Below are 17,382 nucleotides of genomic sequence, written 5' to 3'. Positions count from 1 at the left end.
TCGTGGCTTGGGCTGGCACACGCTTTGTTGGGTTAGAAACTGGCTGGATAGCCGGGCCCAAAGAGTCGTGGTGAATGGAGCCAAGTCCAGTTGGAGGCCAGTCACTAGTGGCGTCCCCCAGGGCTCGGTGCTGGGGCTGGTCCTCTTTAATATCTTCATTGATGATCTGGACGAGGGCATTGAGTGCACCCTCAGTAAGTTCGCAGATGACACCAAGTTAGGTGCGTGTGTCGATCTGCATGAGGGTAGGAAAGCTCTGCAGGAGGATCTGGATAGGCTGCACCGATGGGCTGAGGTCAACTGCATGAAGTTCAACAAGGCCAAGTGCCGGGTCCTGCACCTGGGGCGCAATAACCCCAAGCAGAGCTACAGACTGGGAGAGGAATGGTTGGAGAGCTGCCAGGCAGAGAAGGACCTGGGAGTGATGGTGGATAGTCGGCTGAATATGAGCCAGCAGTGTGCTCAGGTGGCCAAGAAGGCCAACGGCATCCTGGCTTGTATCAGGAACAGTGTGACCAGCAGGGCTAGGGAAGTGATCGTCCCCCTGTACTCAGCTCTGGTGAGGCCGCACCTCGAGTACTGTGTTCAGTTTTGGGCCCCTCGCTACAAGAAGGACATCGAGGTGCTTGAGCGGGTGCAGAGAAGGGCAACGAAGCTGGTGAGGGGCCTGGAGAACAAGTCCTACGAGGAGCGGCTGAGGGAGCTGGGCTTGTTCAGCCTGGAGAAGAGGAGGCTCAGGGGCGACCTTATCGCTCTCTACAGATACCTTAAAGGAGGCTGTAGCGAGGTGGGGGTTGGCCTGTTCTCCCACGTGCCTGGTGACAGGACGAGGGGGAATGGGCTAAAGTTGCACCAGGGTGTTTTAGGTTTGATATTAGGAAGAACTTCTTTATGGAAAGGGTTGTGAGGCTGCCCAGGGAAGTGGTGGAGTCACCATCCCTGGTAGTCTTTAAAAGACGTTTAGATGTTGAACTTAGCGATATGGTTTAGTGGAGGACTTGTTAGTGTTAGGTCAGAGGTTGGACTCGATGATCGATGTCTCTTCCAACCTAGATGATTCTGGGATTCTGTGTGATTCTGTGAGCTCTTTCTCTAGCATTATATACATGTATGTGTGCTAAGAGAGAAAGAGAGAGGTTAGGTTCCCTCCCCTCATCTTCAAGTCTGTATGTACACATGCACATACAGATATATACACATAGAGAGTGTATATACATATACATATATGCATATGTATAAAAATTAAGAGAATTATGTGTGTGACCAGCTGTCTACGTAGCACATGTGTATATGCTATGCATAGATACAGATTATAGGTATAGCAAGAGAGAAGTATGTGAGAAGACCTCAGGATAGAAGTGTACATGCATAGAGATGTGCGCATAAACAGCCCTGTCTCTGCATCTAGGTCGATATAGCAAATTGCATGCATGAACAGTCTCCGTGTTAATATGTAAAAGTGTATGTGTGTAGAGCAAGACAGTATTTCTGTGAGAGCAGCTTTCTCTCCCCAAATACACACACACAAACTAGATATTGAGAGAAACATACATGCATAGTTGTATGCACCCCAGATTGTACACATTGGAGGGGGGCAGGGGATACATACACGTGTGCACACACAATTACGTATATAAATAGTGTCTATAGTGGATGATGTCTGTGTGGGTGTGCGAATATGTGTGTATATACATAGTAAGAGAGGGAATAATGCGTTACCAGCTCTCACCCTCTGTGTGTGTACAGATAGACGTGTGTATGGAAAGATGGGGAGAGATTAGTTAGTGGTTGTGTGTGGAGAGCTCTCCCTGTGTCTGTAAGGACACACACATCTAAATTACATGTATTTACTGAGAGGGAGGGAAAGCAGCGTGTGCCTGTGACAAGCACGCTGTCTTGTGGCATAGATGTACACATGCAGAGAGGGCAAGACACGAGTGCGTCTGTGTGTGAACAGCTCGCGTGCTATATCTGTATGTGCACATGTAGCTATATGGTGAAAGGACATGCTGCGTGTGTGAGAGAGAACAGTGCTCACTTGCATTGTGCTGAGCTAGAGACAAAGTATGTGTACAGCACTAATTATATATGTTTGTAAAGTGTCAATAAAGCGATTTGTTGAGTTGTGACCAGCTCTCAGCATGTATGTATATGTGCATACATACCTCGAGACGTGTGGTCCAGGTGGCTGTGGACGGCTCTGTGTGTAAGTAGCTATTCATAGAGCATAGCTATATAAAGTAGTGTGTATATACAACTCATTATATATGTGTATATAGAAAGAAATTGTGTGTCTGTGTGACCAGCTCTCTTAGCATAGCTGTATATATAAGCATATGTATACAGTGAGAGGGGTGTGCCTGTGTACAGGTCTCTGTGTGCACATGTATGTGTGTATAGCTTTATTGATAGAATAGTGTGAGATTAGCATGTTTTCTCTATATATTTGCAGGGAGAGAGTGAACTGTGTAAATGCTCCTGTGTGAACAGCCATATTCACATATACAGGGTGAGAGTGTCGTGTTTGTGTGAACAGCTCAGCCTCTATGCACACATACATATATATGGTGAGAAGTGTGTGTCTGTGAGAGACAGAGAGCAGCGCTCTCCCTCTGCGTGCCTGTATAAATGTAGCTGCATCTATGTATATAGCCAGGGGCAAAGAGAGAGGGAGAGCAGGGAAGAGAAAGAATGTTGCTCACATTGCCTTTATGTGGCATGTGAGCAGTTGTCTGTAAGTGTAGCAAACTCGGGTGGTTTTGTGTGTGTGTGTGTGCAGTTCTGTAGCTACATTAGCCATATAAAGGTATGTATATATATATTATATAGCAAGAGACACTGTGTCTGAGAGCAGCTCACTCAGGATATAAGCATATGCAGAGAGAGAACAGCGTGTGCACAGCTCTGTGTACGTCTGTACTGTAGGCACCCAGCTAAACAGGATGAGAACTGCGTGACCAGCTCTGCCACACCGTGCACATACCTGTACAGCCGCTGTGTGCAGCCAGAGAAAGATGTGTGTGTGTATCTGTGTGTGTGTGTGTGTGTGTCTGTGTGTGTGTGTGTGTGTGTCTGTGTGTAGTTGTGTGTGCGTGTGGTGGGGGCTGGCTGCTACCAGGCTCTGTGCAGATCCCTCTTGGAGCTGTGCACACATGCATACACACCCCCCTCCTCCCCTTCCCCGTGTATTTTTTTTTTCAACTGTGTACAAATTCATATATTTATATCCATTTTTATATTTATATTTATCCATTTGTGTCGTTTTCTATTATCCTTTTTTTTTGGGGGTGGGCGGGATGATCACACACACACACACAAACACAGACCCTCGCCCTCTCCCCCCCATTTTTTACTTAGATATTTACACCCCACGTACTGACACTCTTCTGCTCCTGTTCTCCACCCTCTCCTTGGGGCCTGAGCGTGCTCACCCGGCTGCCCCAGCCGCTCATCACGCGTGTACACGCGTGTGTGCAGTCCTCATTGCTCTCCCCGCAGGCACTCACAGCCACATGGGTGTGCAAGCGGCGTGCTGCCTCGCCTGACGTGCACGCAGGCACAAATTATATCTCCCCTCTGTATTTTATGTGTACTTTATATGTAGATATCTATTAAAAACACACCTGTGTGTGCGTGTCTATGTGTGCACGCACATATTTCCCCACCGGAGGCTGAGCCCGGCCGCAACTCATCGCAGGGATGCTGCGGGGGGGCCTCGGGGAGGGGGCTCGGCGATGGGCACCCGCTGCTGGCTGGGGGGCGTGGGGCAGGATCCGGCCCCGGGAAGGGGAGGAGGATGCTGGGGACCCCCCCCCCCCGTGATTTTTTGGGGCGCGGGGAGGGCTCCAGAGGGGGCTGAGGGGGGAGAACGGGGGCGGGGAGCCCCGGGCCGGCGGTGGGGGGCCAGGGAGAGGGAAATGGCGGAGAGGAGCCGGGGGATGGGGGAGGAGGAGGAGGAGGAGGAGGAGGAGGAGGAGGAGGAGGAGGAGGAGGAGGAGGGGAGGAGGCGGTGCGGGCTCGGCGCGGTGTGCGTGGGCAGGGGGCGTGCCGCGGGTGCGTGTGCACATGTGTGTGAGCGTGGGGGGGGCGCACATGTGTGTGTGTGTGTGTGTGTGTAAGGGGGAGGGGGACACACACACACACGGGGTGTGGGGGGTGTGCCCCGCGTCCCGCCCCACGCCTGCGGCCTCCCAGGGCACGGGGGTGCCCCCACGCACTCAAACGCCCCCGGCCCAGCGACACTGGGGGGCACATGGACACCCCCCACACACACCCTCCCCCTTTGATTCCCATGGTGCTGGGGCTCGGGGCCCCTCCAGGCCCGCCCCACAGCTCTGCAAGGGGGCCCCATTCGTGTGTTTTCCCCCTTCCCCCCCCCCCGCCCCCCCGCATCCTCGTTTCCCCCGTGGGTTTTTTTTTTGGAGGGGGGGCGGGTGTATAAGTGGGGGCAGCAGGGGGTGTTCCTTGCACCGCTGTTGCCCCCCCGGCCCTGCAGAGCTGCGGCCTGCAGCGAGGAGCCGCCCCCCACCCCCTCAGGGCGGAGGGGCTCCGGAGACGACAACGTTGCGCCCCCCCCCCCCCAAATCTCTCAATCCGGGGGTGCCCCCAGTCCCCCCCCACCACCACCAACCCCCCGGGTCCCTCCGCGCTGCCCCCACCCCTTGATGCCCGATGGGTTGGGGGGGGGGGGGGGGGGGCACAATACACGAGTCCCTCAGGACCCCCCCCCCCACCGGGGGGGCCCCGTCCGGGTTGCAGCGGGGCTGGGGGGCGGTGTGGGGCGCGGCCCCCATCGCCGGGGCGGGGACCCCCGCTTTGGGCTCGGCGTCTCCGCGCTGCTGCCGGCGGCCGCGGGAGGGCGTCGCCTGTGTTAGTTCCCTCCGGAGAACCCGGGGCCAGCGCCGCCGCCGCCCCCCCCCGCCGCCCTCCGTCGCCCCCCGGCCGCGGCGGCCCCTTTTCGGCGGCCGGGGGCGGCGGCGGCTCGGGGCGGGGGGGTCGCGGTCGGGCTCCAGCCGCCGCCGCGCCGGGCGCCCCCCTCCTCGTTCCCTCCGCCGCGCCGGGAGAGCTCCCGAAATCGCGGCGGGGGGCGGCGGGCGGCGGGCGGCGGGGGGCGCGGGGGCGGCGGCGGGGCGGGGGGCGGCGGGGAGCGGGGCGCGGGGCGGGCGGCGGGGCGCGGGGGGGCCGGGCGGCGGCGCGGGAGCCCCGCGAAAGGGCCCCAAGAAGCACAAGTCGGGGCTGGCCGGCGGACCGCGCTGTTGTTGTTCTCAACGTGGTCCGCCCCGCGCCCATATAAAGGCGGGAGGCGGCGCCCGCCCCGCCAGAGCGCGGCGGCGGCGGCGCGGAGCGGAGCGGAGCAGGAGAGCAGCTGCCCCTCCGCCCGGCCTCCGCCACGCCGCTCCTGCAGCCGCCCGCTCGCCGCCGACCGCCCGTTCTCCTGCCGGCACCATGTCGGTGGAGCTGGAAGAAGCCGATCTGCCCCTGACCGAGGCGGAGGAGGTGCCGATCGCGGCCGACAAGAAGGCGGCCGCCAAGAAAGCGAAAACCGCCGGCGGCGGCGGCGGCTCCTCCTCGCTGTCGCCTTCGAAGAAGAAAAAGAACAACAAGAAGAAGAACCAGCCGGGCAAATACAGCCAGCTGGTGGTGGAGACGATCCGCAAGCTGGGCGAGCGTAATGGCTCCTCGCTGGCCAAGATCTACAACGAGGCCAAGAAGGTGGCCTGGTTCGACCAGCAGAACGGCAGGACCTACCTGAAGTACTCCATCAAGGCGCTGGTGCAGAACGACACGCTGCTCCAGGTCAAGGGCACCGGCGCCAACGGCTCCTTCAAGCTCAACAGGAAGAAGCTGGAGGGCGGCGGGGACGGGGGCGCGGGCAGCAGCGCCCACAAGTCCCATAAGAAGGCGGCGGCCTCCGCGTCGCGGCGGGCGGAGAAGAAAGCCGCGGCCAAGAGCAAGAAGCCCGAGAAGAAATCCCACAAGAAGGGAGCGAGCAGCGCGGCGGCGAAGAAGGACAAAGGCAAAGCCAAGAAGGCCACCAAGAAGGGAGCCGCGTCCCCGGGGGGCAAGAAGGTGAAGAAGTCCGCAAAGCCCAAGGCGCTCAAGAGCAGGAAGGCATGAGAGCGGGGCGCGGGGAGCCCCGGGCTGGGGGGGGGGGCGGAGGGGGGCCCCCCCTCCCCGCCAGGACTGGGAGCCCCACGGCACGGACTGCTCTGAGGACAGCCCCCCGGGGACCCGCTTTGTGTCGCCGACTCCGCAGCCGCCGCCGTGCGCGGTGAGCGGGGCTGCGGCTGCCCCAGCCCCCCCATTTACCCCCCACCCCCCTTTTTTCCCCGTCCGCTCGGCGCCTTTCCCCCCCCCCCCCGCCCCCCATCCCCGCGGCTTCCCCCCCATCGCGCCCCTTTGTTTTCAGCCGTGCCCCTCCCCGCTCGTCGACGGTTTCTGGTGCCCCCCCCCACCCCCTCCGGTCCCCCCCTCCCCCCGCCGGGCCCCTTCCCGCCCGGTTCCCATAGCAGCCGCTCTGCGGCGCCCCCGCGCCACGTGGGCCGGCTCCCGCCGCCCGCGCCCCCCTTCCCTTCCCTCCCCGCCCCGCCCGCCGGGCGCCCCGTGCCTGCTCGCGGCCATTTCGAAAAGCCACGGCGCCCCCTATTGGCTCCCGGCCCCCGGCGCCATGGCAACGGCCCGGCGGGCGCCAATTGGCTGCCGCGGCGTCTGGCGCTCTTAAAGGGCCGGGGCTCCCCTGGCGGCGGGCGGGGTGAGCCCGGGGAGGGGGGGGGGGTAGGGGGGGGGGGCCCGGCGCAGGGCCCCGCGGCTGCCGTTGAGGTCGCATCTCCGATGGCCTTTACGTTCTTTTTTTTTGTCTTTTTTTTTTTTTTAAAGCGTTTTAGGGGTGGGTTTGGTTACGCATTTTTGAGGGTTGGGAGGTTGTTTTTTTTATTTTTATTTTTTCTCTTTTCATTTGTCGTCGTTTCAAATAAATTGATAAAAAAATAAAAAAAATAAATGGAGCTGTCGTGGGGAAGGAAAGGGCGGGGGGCGAGGGGGCTCCGCAGCCGGCATCGTGTGCAGGAGGGGGGCGGGGGGGGCTCCTGGCACGGAGGTAGGAGAGCAGCCCCTGCGCCGCTGCAGCTGGCAGTGCCACGGAGGGGCCCTCGCCCACCCTGCAGCCAGCCTGAAGGTAGCAGGGGCACCTCACAGGGTGAGCCCCTTCCCTTTGAGCCCCCCCAGGAGCTTCAGCTGCATGCTGCATGCACGCACGGCTCCAGCAGCGCAGCTCATCGCAGCGCACACCCCTCGGAGCCACCCCTGGCATCAGCTGCGCCTATTTATAGCTCGCCCCAGTGAGGTTGCATAAAGCAGCGCCAGGGAGCTGGGCCATTTTGTTCCACCACTGGTGCGCGCGGGGCAAGGGGCGAGCCCGCAGCTCGGGGGCTGCAGGGGGCAGCAGCACCCCCGAGGGGGTTGCAGGATGGGTGAGGGGCCCAGCGCATTCCACTGCAGGGGAGGGAGCGAGGGGAGGTGGAGGAGCCCTGCCGTACCTTGTAGTTCTGCAGCAGGAAAGGCCAAGGGGGCCCTGCAAGGAGCAGGGGGAAGGCAGCAGCTCACTGTACCCCCAGGGGGCCACCAGGCTTCCTTCTAGGGGGTGTGCGGCAGCTCAGGCAGCCCACCCTGGGAGCCCCCTGGCACTCCCTGCCCACCTCCCTGCAGATGGAAAAGGAGCAGCCACCGCCTCCCAGGGCGCAGCTGCCCGTGGAGCTGCTTTGTTGCTGTGCTGGGGGCACAGGCAGGAGGGCAGCAAGTCTCACTCCCCCTGGACCATTCCATCAGCTGAATCCAGCAACAGCAGGCCTGGAAAAGAGCAGCAGTGCCCTGACCAGGAGGCTGCAGCCTCCCCAGGCCTGTATTTAGGGCACAGCTGCTGGGTTAGGCCAGGCACTGTCCTCCCCCAACGCAAGTCCCACCAAGCATCAGCATCTGCCCCACAGGCCTGGTGCTGCAGGGGAGCTGCTGTGCCCCAGCAGTGACAGCAGGTGACACTGCAGGTTGGGGGCTGCTAGCTCCGGGACCTGGCCGGGCTAAGGCACTAGCAGATCCGCACATGGGGCCAGCACAGCTCCAGGGGCTGCATGTGCTGGTGGGATCCCCCTGCTTCCCTCCACCTCCAAGGAGCCACCAAGCCCATCTCCATTCCACTCACCCATGCCTTTCATTATTTGGGTTTTCTCTCTCTTTTTGGGGCAGGAGGTGTACCCCCCATAACAACCAGCTCAGCACCTCAAGTCTTCTGGAGCCCCTCCTACCTGCAGCAGGCAGCGAGGGTGCTGGGCAGCTCTGGCAAGCCCGAGACATCCAGCAGAGAGGTGTAGGAGCAAAAAAATCAGCCCTATTAGCCCCAGGCCTCCACCCTCCCCATCCGGGTCAGCTTCTCCCCTCTGACCACCACAAGCCCACCACCCTTTGCCTGCTGGGTCTCCCCGAGGGTCCTCAAGGTGGTGAGCGCACCTCCAGCACCCGGGTGCCCCCCTCCCTCCCAGCACCTCAGGCTTCCAGACGCCCACAACACACCACCCGGGCAATACGCCACTGCCGAGGCAGGGTGGAGAGCTGGAGAAGGGCTTGACCTGCTCCCAGGCGGGGAAAAGACTTCGTAGGGGCCAAGCACAAGGAGTTCCAGGCCTGCTCTGGTTCCTCCTGCTTGGAGACGAGCCCAGCCGCCAGCAGAGCCGGCTCCTGCAGCGGGACCGAGCGGCATCGGTGAGGTGACAGACACAGCACGTCCAACAGCATTCGACAGGGAGCCAGTTTAATCAGACATGGGGGTTGCACCATTCTTTTTCAGTATCACAAATCCCGCGTTTGCTAAGAAATACAAAGCACTCCCGAGATGTACAGAACACCGGCCCTGGGGAAAACAGGAGGGAGAGAGGAAGCCCCTTGGATGCAGCCACGGTGACCGCCACACCATGCAGCAGCCTGTGTGGGAAGGAGCCCCCCGTCCCCACCCCACCGCTGGCAGCGGTCCCATTACAGAAGGGGGACCCCAGCAGGTGGCTGCAGCCAGGTGTCCCCCCCACCCTGAGGCTGGAGGACCACGGCACAACCAAGGGACCCGTCTGCACCCCCACGAGCACAACATGAACGAGCACACCGCTTCCACGTCCTACAACAGAGCATAAAACCCCCTGGTACAACCGGCTGCCGAGCATCCAGGTTCTTCTACTCTAGGTAATAATAAAGCCAGAGCCCGGCTAGGTTACTGCATCCACACGATTAACAGCGGAGTCAATAGGTTGAACACATGCTACTTACGGCACAGAAAGAGGAGTTGCCCGTTTTAATTAAAAAAACAGGTTATGAACAGCCCGATTGCCCAGACACTGCTGCATGCACATGACAATCGGCCTCCACAGAAGCAGGCTGCTCCGGGCAGCGAGGAAAAGCTGTCTCTGCATCAGCTATTCCTGGTGTCACGGGACAGCCAGCCTGACCCCATGCTCACACATTATCCACACAGCCATTAAATAAATACCGTACTAGCTAGGAGTGGGCTTTAATACAAATTCTAGCATCTTTTAAAATAAATATTAATCCATGGAGGGTTACAGTTAACAGACAGCATCGTCACTTTTATTTCTCAGAACCCAGGAATCATGTCGAACAAACAGAAAGGAGACACAGCATGTCATTTCCAGAAGTGCAACCAGGGTGCAAGGTAGCTCCCGGTGACACGAAGGGCTTCTGCAGCCGGGAGCCGCTCCGCGCCGGGAGAAGAGCGGAGCCACAGCAGAAGATGGCAGCTCCCGCTCCCCGCGGCGGGCGCCTGACCTTGCGACGCTCCGAAGGGATTTGTCACCGCACCCCCCCGGCACCGCAGAGCCCTCGGTGCCCACCGAGCCGGGGGAGCTGCAGGAAGGTGCCTTGGCAGGGAGGGACCCCAAAAATAGGAGACCTCAAAATAAATAGGACCAGAGCTTCTTCACAGTAGGCAACGCACGAGCTTTACCATGAACAGAACTAAGACTAACAGTCACTTCTTGCTGACGGAGAAACTTCTCCTTTTCACATTTTCCAGCCCCCTGCCCTCCCCACTGCAGTGCAGTTGGGATGGTGTCGATGGGGGTGCGCAGCGGGGGCAAGTCCCATCCTCACACCGGGGTGAGCAGGGCCAGCCGGGGGGGCCCCGCAGAGCCCCAGGGCTGCCAGAGGCAGCTGGGGGGACCCACGTCCATCCCCACCCCAGCCAAAACAGTCCTCAGCAGCTAGCAGCAGCTCCGCACAGCAACCTGACCACATGGCTCTGGGTGCCACCACCAGCCACGCTCCTGTCATCTCCTCCAACAACGCTTCTTCCAGAGGGAAGAGGGGTAGGGCGGGGGCACAAGCAGACCTCACCCACGCTCCCCAGCACCCCGCCGCAGCCCAGGACGGGGGGCCAGCGGAGGGCTGGCGGGCTGCAGCCAGGGCCAGCCGCCCAGATAGGCTGGAGGGGCAGAAAGGGGACCCCCATCCCCACGGGGACAGCAGGGCGGGCAGCAGCGAGGCAGGGGGGGACCAGGAGCAGGGGAGGGGCGCCCAGCGCTCACTTCTTGGAGCTCTGCGTCTTCTTGGGCAGCAGCACGGCCTGGATGTTGGGCAGGACGCCGCCCTGCGCGATGGTCACGCCGCCCAGCAGCTTGTTGAGCTCCTCGTCGTTGCGGATGGCCAGCTGCAGGTGCCGCGGGATGATGCGCGTCTTCTTGTTGTCGCGGGCCGCGTTGCCCGCCAGCTCCAGGATCTCGGCCGAGAGGTACTCCAGCACGGCCGCCAGGTACACCGGCGCCCCGGCGCCCACCCGCTCCGCGTAGTTCCCCTTGCGCAGCAGCCGGTGCACGCGGCCCACCGGGAACTGCAGCCCGGCCCGCGACGAGCGCGACTTGGCCTTGGCCCGCGCCTTGCCGCCGGACTTGCCGCGGCCCGACATGGCCGGCAGGCAGCGGCCGCTCAGCCGCCCTGCAGCGCCGCGCACTGACGGTCCGGGCGCCTGCGGAGAGACAAACGCCGTTAAAACGCAACGTGCCGGGCCCTACCGAGCTGCCCCGGGCCGTGCCGGGCCGCTCCGAGCGCTACCGGGCCGCTAAAAGCCGTCCCCCCGCCGCCCTTACCGCTGCCGCCCGCCGCCGCTCCGCTCCGCCCTGCCCGCCGCCCGCCGCCGCACTGCCCGCGCCGCCGCCGCCGCGCCGCGGATATCGCTGCCCGCCCCGCCGCCGCCGCTCCCCATTGGCTGGCGCCGCGGGCGGCGCGGCTCCCATTGGCCGCCGCGCCGATCCCTGATTTGCATAGGGCTCCCCGCGCCCCGGCTCCGCGGCGGGGCCGCCCAGGGCAGCGCCCGGCGGGGCGCGGCCGCTCGGTGCTCGCGGGGAGTCCTCGGGGCCGTGGGGTCGGAGCGGAGCCCCCGCAGCGCTCCCGGTCCCGTTGTGCACGGGGAGAGGCCGGGGCAGGAGTCTGGGGCCGAGCCGGGGCTTGTGGCTGTGACCCCTCTGTGGGTCTGACCCCCCTGGGGGTCCCCCTGCAGCAGCGCTGCCCCACTGAGCCCCCAGCAGAGGTTGCAGGTGGGGACGGCGCTGCCCCTGCTCGCAGCCTGCAGGGAGATACCCGCACCCTCAGCTCCCCAGGGAGCGCTGGGCTCCCAGGTGTGGGGATGGAGGACAGGGAGGTGCCGTCCTCCTGCTGGTGGCTGCCAGGGGCAAGAGCACAAGAGCAGGGGAAGGTGAGCGTCCTGCTGTGCTCAGAGCATCCTCCCTGTCTGCCTGGCACCTGGGACCCTGGCGTAAATTTGCAATGAGACAGTGACCTTTGGAAATGCCTGCCCACTGGAAACACCTGCTCTGGGGCTGCCTGAGCTGTCTGCTCGCCCTTGGGGAGCTGCGGGATGAGGAGAGGAACCTCCAAGGGCAGGTGCGGAGGTGACAGCCCCAGCGGTGCAGACTGATGGATTCTGCCAGGAGCTGCCAACGCAGCGACTCGCTGGCCTTGAGTCACCGTGGGAGTGGCGAGGAGCCAGCCGGCAACAGGCTTCTGGCTGGAAATCCTAATCCCAACCCAGCTTCCCGTAAGCCAGGAGACCTTCTGGGCTCAGCCACCCCCGAGGCACGCGAGGGATTTGGGTACAGATTTGGCCCTGAGAGCTCTCTGGGCTCCCTGCCTGCCCATCCCGGTCCCTTCTCCATGGACAGGCCCCTGCTAGGGCCACCCCAGCCACTCCCCAGGGACAGATCATCGCGAGCAGCCCCAGAACGGGTCCCCGGGGAATATTTGGAATATTTTTCACTGGCAAAGAGCAGCTCTTCACCAGCAGCATCCTGCCCGTGCCCTGGCAGCTCAGCTGCTGCTGCTGGCTGCTGTCCCCCCGGCAGCTGGCAGGGAAACACGGCCGTGCCTGGCAAACAGAGCCAGCGGCGCTGCGGTGGGGAACGGGGGCGCAGACACGCACACATCCACCAGTCAATCCCATTTTATTGCTTCCAGTATAAATTAAGAACCGCTTTCCAGCGAGGGCCCCAACACGTACGGCTTTTGGCCTGCAACATCTGGCTCTGTTTACAAAATCCCTGACCTCAAAAGCAGCGGCCCCGTGCTGCTCTGCGGGGGCACTGTGGTTGTCTGGGCTTTAACGAGTGACCTTTACGGGCAAGACAGAGTGCATCCATCCACAGATCAAGAAAATCCTCGCTAAGGCTTCCAATCCCATTAACAAATGATTGTACAAGCAACGTGACCGAGATGTTCGCCCACCCCACTCCATGCAGGGAAACCCAGGCAAAGTCCATTTCCTCCAGGGAGGATTTTTAACCCATTCCCTGAGGCCCATGGATGCCGGCTGCTGCGCTGGGCAGAGCAGGATGCCTGTGGTGGAGCCTCCCGGCCTTGGGTTTCCTCTTAGCACTTATCGCACGTGTCTCTGCACTGCCAGCGCTTTTTGAGGGTGGAAGCATTAGGAAGGAGTTTGTACAGGAGCAACATGGAATTAAATGGAAAAGAGGCATGAGTTTAATACAAAAAAAAAGACAAAAAAAAGGAAATGAGAGGAGGCAAACAGTAGCCTTTCAGAACACACAAAGAACAGAGACAACAACCCAGAACATCAGATCAACACCTGAGAGGCTTGGAGAATCTCAGCAGCACTCTGCGAAGCCTTCCAACAAACATCCCTCGTTCAGCTTGAGGAAATCAGGAGAGAAAGGGATGGCCAGCCACCCCAGCTGCCACTAAAGCTTGCGCTTCTTCGCAGCCGGCTCTCCCTCCTTCCCCAGCCACTGCTGCAGGATATCCGCGCTGCTTTTCTTGGGCGAAGGGCTGTGGATGAACTGGCTCGTCCACCTGGGCAATTCATTTTCTTTCTTCTTGGGGGAGGCCTCCTGGGAGTTTTTTAACCAGCCCAGCATCATTTTGCTGCTCGCGGTGGCTTTGACCTCCTGGAGAGACAAAAGGCAGCAGGAGAGGAGTGAGATGCCCACGAGGGCCGGGAAGGATGCGCGCACAGCAGCCAACTCAGAGCTGGTCCAGAGCGGGATGCGGGTGCTGGAGCGAGGGCAGCCAGCACGTCTGCAGGAGGCTCCCGGGGCTGCTGTGAACAAGTTTGTTCCAAGCCCCGTTTCACATGGAATTCACCTCATTTGGCACAAAAACCCTGGCACGGGGTGACACGGTTTATTTCTGGAAGCGGAGGGAAGGGAATCTGTTCGGGGCCGCTGCTCTCCAGCATCCAACATGTGCCCATGTGGTGTCTGCAGCCCCTCAGGGAGCCTGCAGCACTGTCCCTGCTCGGGGACACCCCAGGCACTGTCCCCTCCCCTGGCCGAGCCCACCCCAGCGCTCACCTTCTTGGCTCCCAGCTCGATGGGCGCAAGGCACTCGGGCGTGTCGTTGCGCACGCTGTTGACAAAGGTGGACACGGGGTGGAAGACGATGTTCTCGGTGGGCTGGATGAGTTTAACCGCCTCCTGGGTGGGCACTTCAGCGAAGTCCAGCCATTTCCTGATGGCCTCTTCCCCGTCCAGGATGGCCGGCATCCTAGGCACAAGGAGGGGACCACGCGGTCACGGCGCTGCTGAGCTCAACCCAGCACCAGCGCTGGTGCTGCAGAGCATCAGAAGCAAGATTTGTAAGCAAGAACGGAGCTGGCAGCGTGGCACGGCGCTGCCTTTCAGAAGCCACATGGAGCTTCTGATTAATTTTATCCACAGATTAATTTTATCTGTGGGATGCTCGGGGCAGAGCACGCATGCATTGCCCAGGTGGAGAGGCAAAGGGGGAGATCAGCGGGTCCCGGGCAGCCCGAGAGCAACTCGACTCCAACTGCTCCTCGCCAGGGTGCTGAGGTGGGGATTTATGGAAAAGGTGTGAGGCAGTGACCTGAGACAAGCCAGTAATGTTGTAATGTTTGTCTCCTGAAGGCATCAGGAGGAGGCAGGGCTCCCAGCCCACGTAGCCCCTGGCCCTGCCGTGCACCTCACTTGCCTGTGGTGGATGAAGCTCAGGTCCTTGGAGGCATCCACGGTGATGATGGTGTAGGTGTACAGCGCTTCTCCTCCCGCCGGCGGCTCCCAGCAGTCGAAAATCCCGGCCATGGTGAGCAGCCTCCAGCCCTTCCACTCCTTGTCTCCATCTTCCCCCTCGGCCTGGAGGAGAGACACGGCCCCAGCGTTTCCATCCCATGCCAGCTCCTGGGCAGCCGAAGCACTGCAGCCCTGCGAGTTGTTGCCCTGCTGTAGCCCTGGATCATTCCTGATCCAAACTAACCGGGGGCTCCCTGGGAAGGACAGTTACCAAAGATTCACCTTCCCACATCCAAACCTTCCTCCCCTTCTCTGCATCCTGGCCACCAGCCCGGACGAAGCAAAAGAGGCAGTGAAACTCACGGCCGAGTCCCCTGGGAAACACATCACCCGCCCATGCAAATAGGGGAGCAGCCAGCGTGACGGGGGCACGCCGCGGGACCGGGGACGGCCCCAGGACCACAGAATCAGGGACCCCTGATTCCGGGGGAGCAGCAGCAAAATGCCCTCCAAAGGGAATTCCCAACTGCACTTCCCAGTTTCAGCCCTTCCAACACCTGGTGCACCACGCCAGGTCAATAAGGGCTTCTCATGCATATCCCCAGGCTGCTCAGAGGGAGCAGGGGGGGCCGAGCTCAGCGCCCAGGCTCCGTACCTGGTCGTCCTTGCTCTGGGGGAAGTAAATGAAGTAGGGCTGCTTGCCCCCGCCGCACTGCTGCCACTCGTAGAAGCCATCCGCCAGCACCACGCAGCGCTTGCCCTTGAGGAGAGGGCCCTGGGGGAGAGAAAACACGAGAGAGCCGTGAACCACAGCCCCGGGCAGCACGAGAGGGGGGACGGGCACTGATGTGACCACCGGCACCCAGACCTGGGCCACCACAGGGCGCACGTAGGACGGCCCCCAGCGATTGGGAACGGCACGGGGGGCGCAGCTCACCCACCTTGTAGGAGAACTTGCTCAGCATGGTGTCGCTGCGGCAGTTGGAGGTCTTAAACTGCATTTTGGAGGGGTCGTTCTCTTTGAACCAGGAGGGAACCAGGCCCCACCGCATGTCCATGAGGACCCGCTCGGAGGAGTCCGCATCCTTACGGACAAGCAGAGAGACGCCCGTGTCAGTGCACCCACAAATCACAATGACATTCTTGGTGATGTTCACCCTAAAAATACATCTGCACCAGGTATCTATCCAGAGCGATGAATGCCGCTTTTCTGCAGCAGCAAGAGCCCGGCGACCCGAGCACTCCGTCCCTGCTGCGTTTAACAAACACCGGGCCGGCGCTGAGGTTCTCTGAACTCCCCTATTCAAAGAGCGCGTCCCAGAGGGCCCGAATCTCACCTTCATTTCAATAACGTGATTTCTGCTGACCCGCTTCACTTTCACTCTTTGCATATTGTCTCAGTTTGGACAATGGAAACGCCTCGGTGGCTTTCACTTCTCCCCCAGCTCGCTCTCGCTTTCTGCCCGCAGCCACCAGCCCCACAGGGGCGCAGTGGGGGCGAGCGACGCCCTGGGGCACAACTGTGCCCAAAGAGCTACGGGGTGGTGCAGGATGTGTATAGGAGTATTATAGGGCCTGTGTTACGTTACTATAATTATTTTTATTTTAAATTATATTTTATTATTATATTTGTTGCTATTGTATTTATTATATTTATAGGACCCCTATATATATATTATACATATATATATATACACATATATACATATATAAGTATTTTATAGGGCCTCCCCTTTTGCTCTGGGAGCTCAACACCTGCTGCAGAGGAGACACGGGACCCCAGAGGCAGGGAAGCAGGGTGCAAAGGGTGTTTTCTGATATCAAAGCAATACTTGTGATTTCCCCAAGGAAGCCCTGGGTGAACCTAGCCCGTTCCCAGTTTGGGATTGCTGCAGCTGCCCCGCTGAGCGGGCAGGAGGAGCGGCAGGAGGGGTGTTTCAGCCCAGTGCCCCCATCCTTGCCCTGCTGAACACCAAAGAGCAGCAGGTCGGTGGGCACCCGGCTGTGCGAAACCCAGCGAGATGCACCAGCAGTTTTACCGCGCAGGTTGGCCAGGGAAGGTTCGGGCTGTTGAGGCTTTAATTAGCCGGATAACGGCCAGCACAGGTGTGGGGGCATTTTACAGCCCTGAAGCTATTTTTTTTTCTCTCTCTGCTCTCCCCTGCGAAGCGACGCGGCCGTTCGGCAGCGCTACGAAACGAAAGCAAGTCTGGGCACAGCACAACCAAACCCACGGGGTACCTTCAGAGAGCTGGGACAAAACCCTACAAACACGAGTTACTCGCACACAAACCTGCACAGAAACCACCACACTGGCAGCACCCTGTAAACATTACCCAGAAGAGAAATCCCTGCCCTTAGCCCATTCAACACCCAGGCTGAGCAAGGAGCAACCCAAGCAGCCAGCACCCAGCCCAGCACCCCGGGGACCACCCCAGGATGCGCCCAGGCGCCCCCATCCCCGTTCCCCTCGTAGAAAAGCGAAGCATTGCACCCGGCCGGGGGGCTACCTGCTGGAGATGCTTGCGGGACAGCAGGACGGGGCTGCTGGACTGCGGGCCCTTGTTGTAGGAGGGCCGGTAGCGCTCCTCCCGCACCCACTCGGGTTGCCGCTGCCTGCCCCGCCGGTCCCGGTAGGCGCAGGCACGGCGGAGGAGCTCGGCGCCCAGCGAGCAGGCGGTGCGGCCGCACATCCCGCAGAGATGGCACGGAACGGAACGGAACGGCACGGCCAGCACCGGGAAGGGCTTGGGCAGCCCCGGGAAGGGCCGGGCCAGCCCCCTGCTCCGCCCCGAGGCCGGCCCCGCCGTCGGGGAGGAGGAGAAGGGAGGCTCCGCCTGGAGCCAGCCTC

General features: G+C 61.0%; 3 protein-coding genes across 3 annotated transcripts; 1 reads left to right on the top strand and 2 right to left on the bottom strand.

The window, feature by feature from the left end:
* The first annotated feature begins 5,332 nt into the window (after positions 1–5,332).
* On the top strand, positions 5,333–6,891 carry H1-10 (H1.10 linker histone). The gene has a single exon (XM_084292452.1). The coding sequence runs from the start codon at positions 5,446–5,448 to the stop codon at positions 6,115–6,117; it is 672 nt and encodes a 223-aa protein (XP_084148578.1). The 5' UTR covers positions 5,333–5,445; the 3' UTR covers positions 6,118–6,891.
* A 1,892-nt stretch (positions 6,892–8,783) lies between these two features.
* Positions 8,784–11,206, bottom strand: LOC311213179 (histone H2A type 2-B). The gene is made up of 2 exons (XM_084293037.1): positions 11,139–11,206; positions 8,784–11,017 (listed from the first exon to the last, which is right to left on the bottom strand). Exon 2 carries the CDS (start codon positions 10,955–10,957, stop codon positions 10,577–10,579), a length of 381 nt encoding a protein of 126 aa, XP_084149163.1. The 5' UTR covers positions 10,958–11,017; positions 11,139–11,206; the 3' UTR covers positions 8,784–10,576.
* A 1,295-nt stretch (positions 11,207–12,501) lies between these two features.
* Positions 12,502–17,270, bottom strand: HMCES (5-hydroxymethylcytosine binding, ES cell specific). Its single transcript, XM_084292442.1, has 6 exons — positions 17,042–17,270; positions 15,473–15,616; positions 15,187–15,306; positions 14,494–14,654; positions 13,854–14,046; positions 12,502–13,448 (listed from the first exon to the last, which is right to left on the bottom strand). The coding sequence occupies exons 1-6, from the start codon at positions 17,222–17,224 to the stop codon at positions 13,242–13,244; spliced, it is 1,008 nt and encodes a 335-aa protein (XP_084148568.1). The 5' UTR covers positions 17,225–17,270; the 3' UTR covers positions 12,502–13,241.
* Positions 17,271–17,382: the final 112 nt, after the last annotated feature.

The sequence above is a fragment of the Netta rufina genome, assembly GCF_964035555.1.
Source record: "Netta rufina genome assembly, chromosome: 10".
NCBI lineage: Eukaryota > Metazoa > Chordata > Aves > Anseriformes > Anatidae > Netta > Netta rufina.
The sequence above is the reverse complement of the archived record's forward strand: the minus strand, read 5'-3'. Positions and strand labels throughout refer to the sequence as shown.

Bases quoted from the DNA above. Each gene is read 5' to 3' on its own strand.
- H1-10 (XM_084292452.1), top strand. From the start codon at position 5,446: ATGTCGGTGGAGCTGGAAGAAGCCGATCTGCCCCTGACCGAGGCGGAG.
- LOC311213179 (XM_084293037.1), bottom strand. From the start codon at position 10,957: ATGTCGGGCCGCGGCAAGTCCGGCGGCAAGGCGCGGGCCAAGGCCAAG.
- HMCES (XM_084292442.1), bottom strand. From the start codon at position 17,224: ATGTGCGGCCGCACCGCCTGCTCGCTGGGCGCCGAGCTCCTCCGCCGT. The intron at 15,617-17,041 runs GTAGCCCCCCGG...CTTGTCCGTAAG, and splicing joins CCCGCAAGCATCTCCAGCAG to GATGCGGACTCCTCCGAGCG. The intron at 14,655-15,186 runs GTACGGAGCCTG...TCTCTCCTCCAG, and splicing joins CCCAGAGCAAGGACGACCAG to GCCGAGGGGGAAGATGGAGA.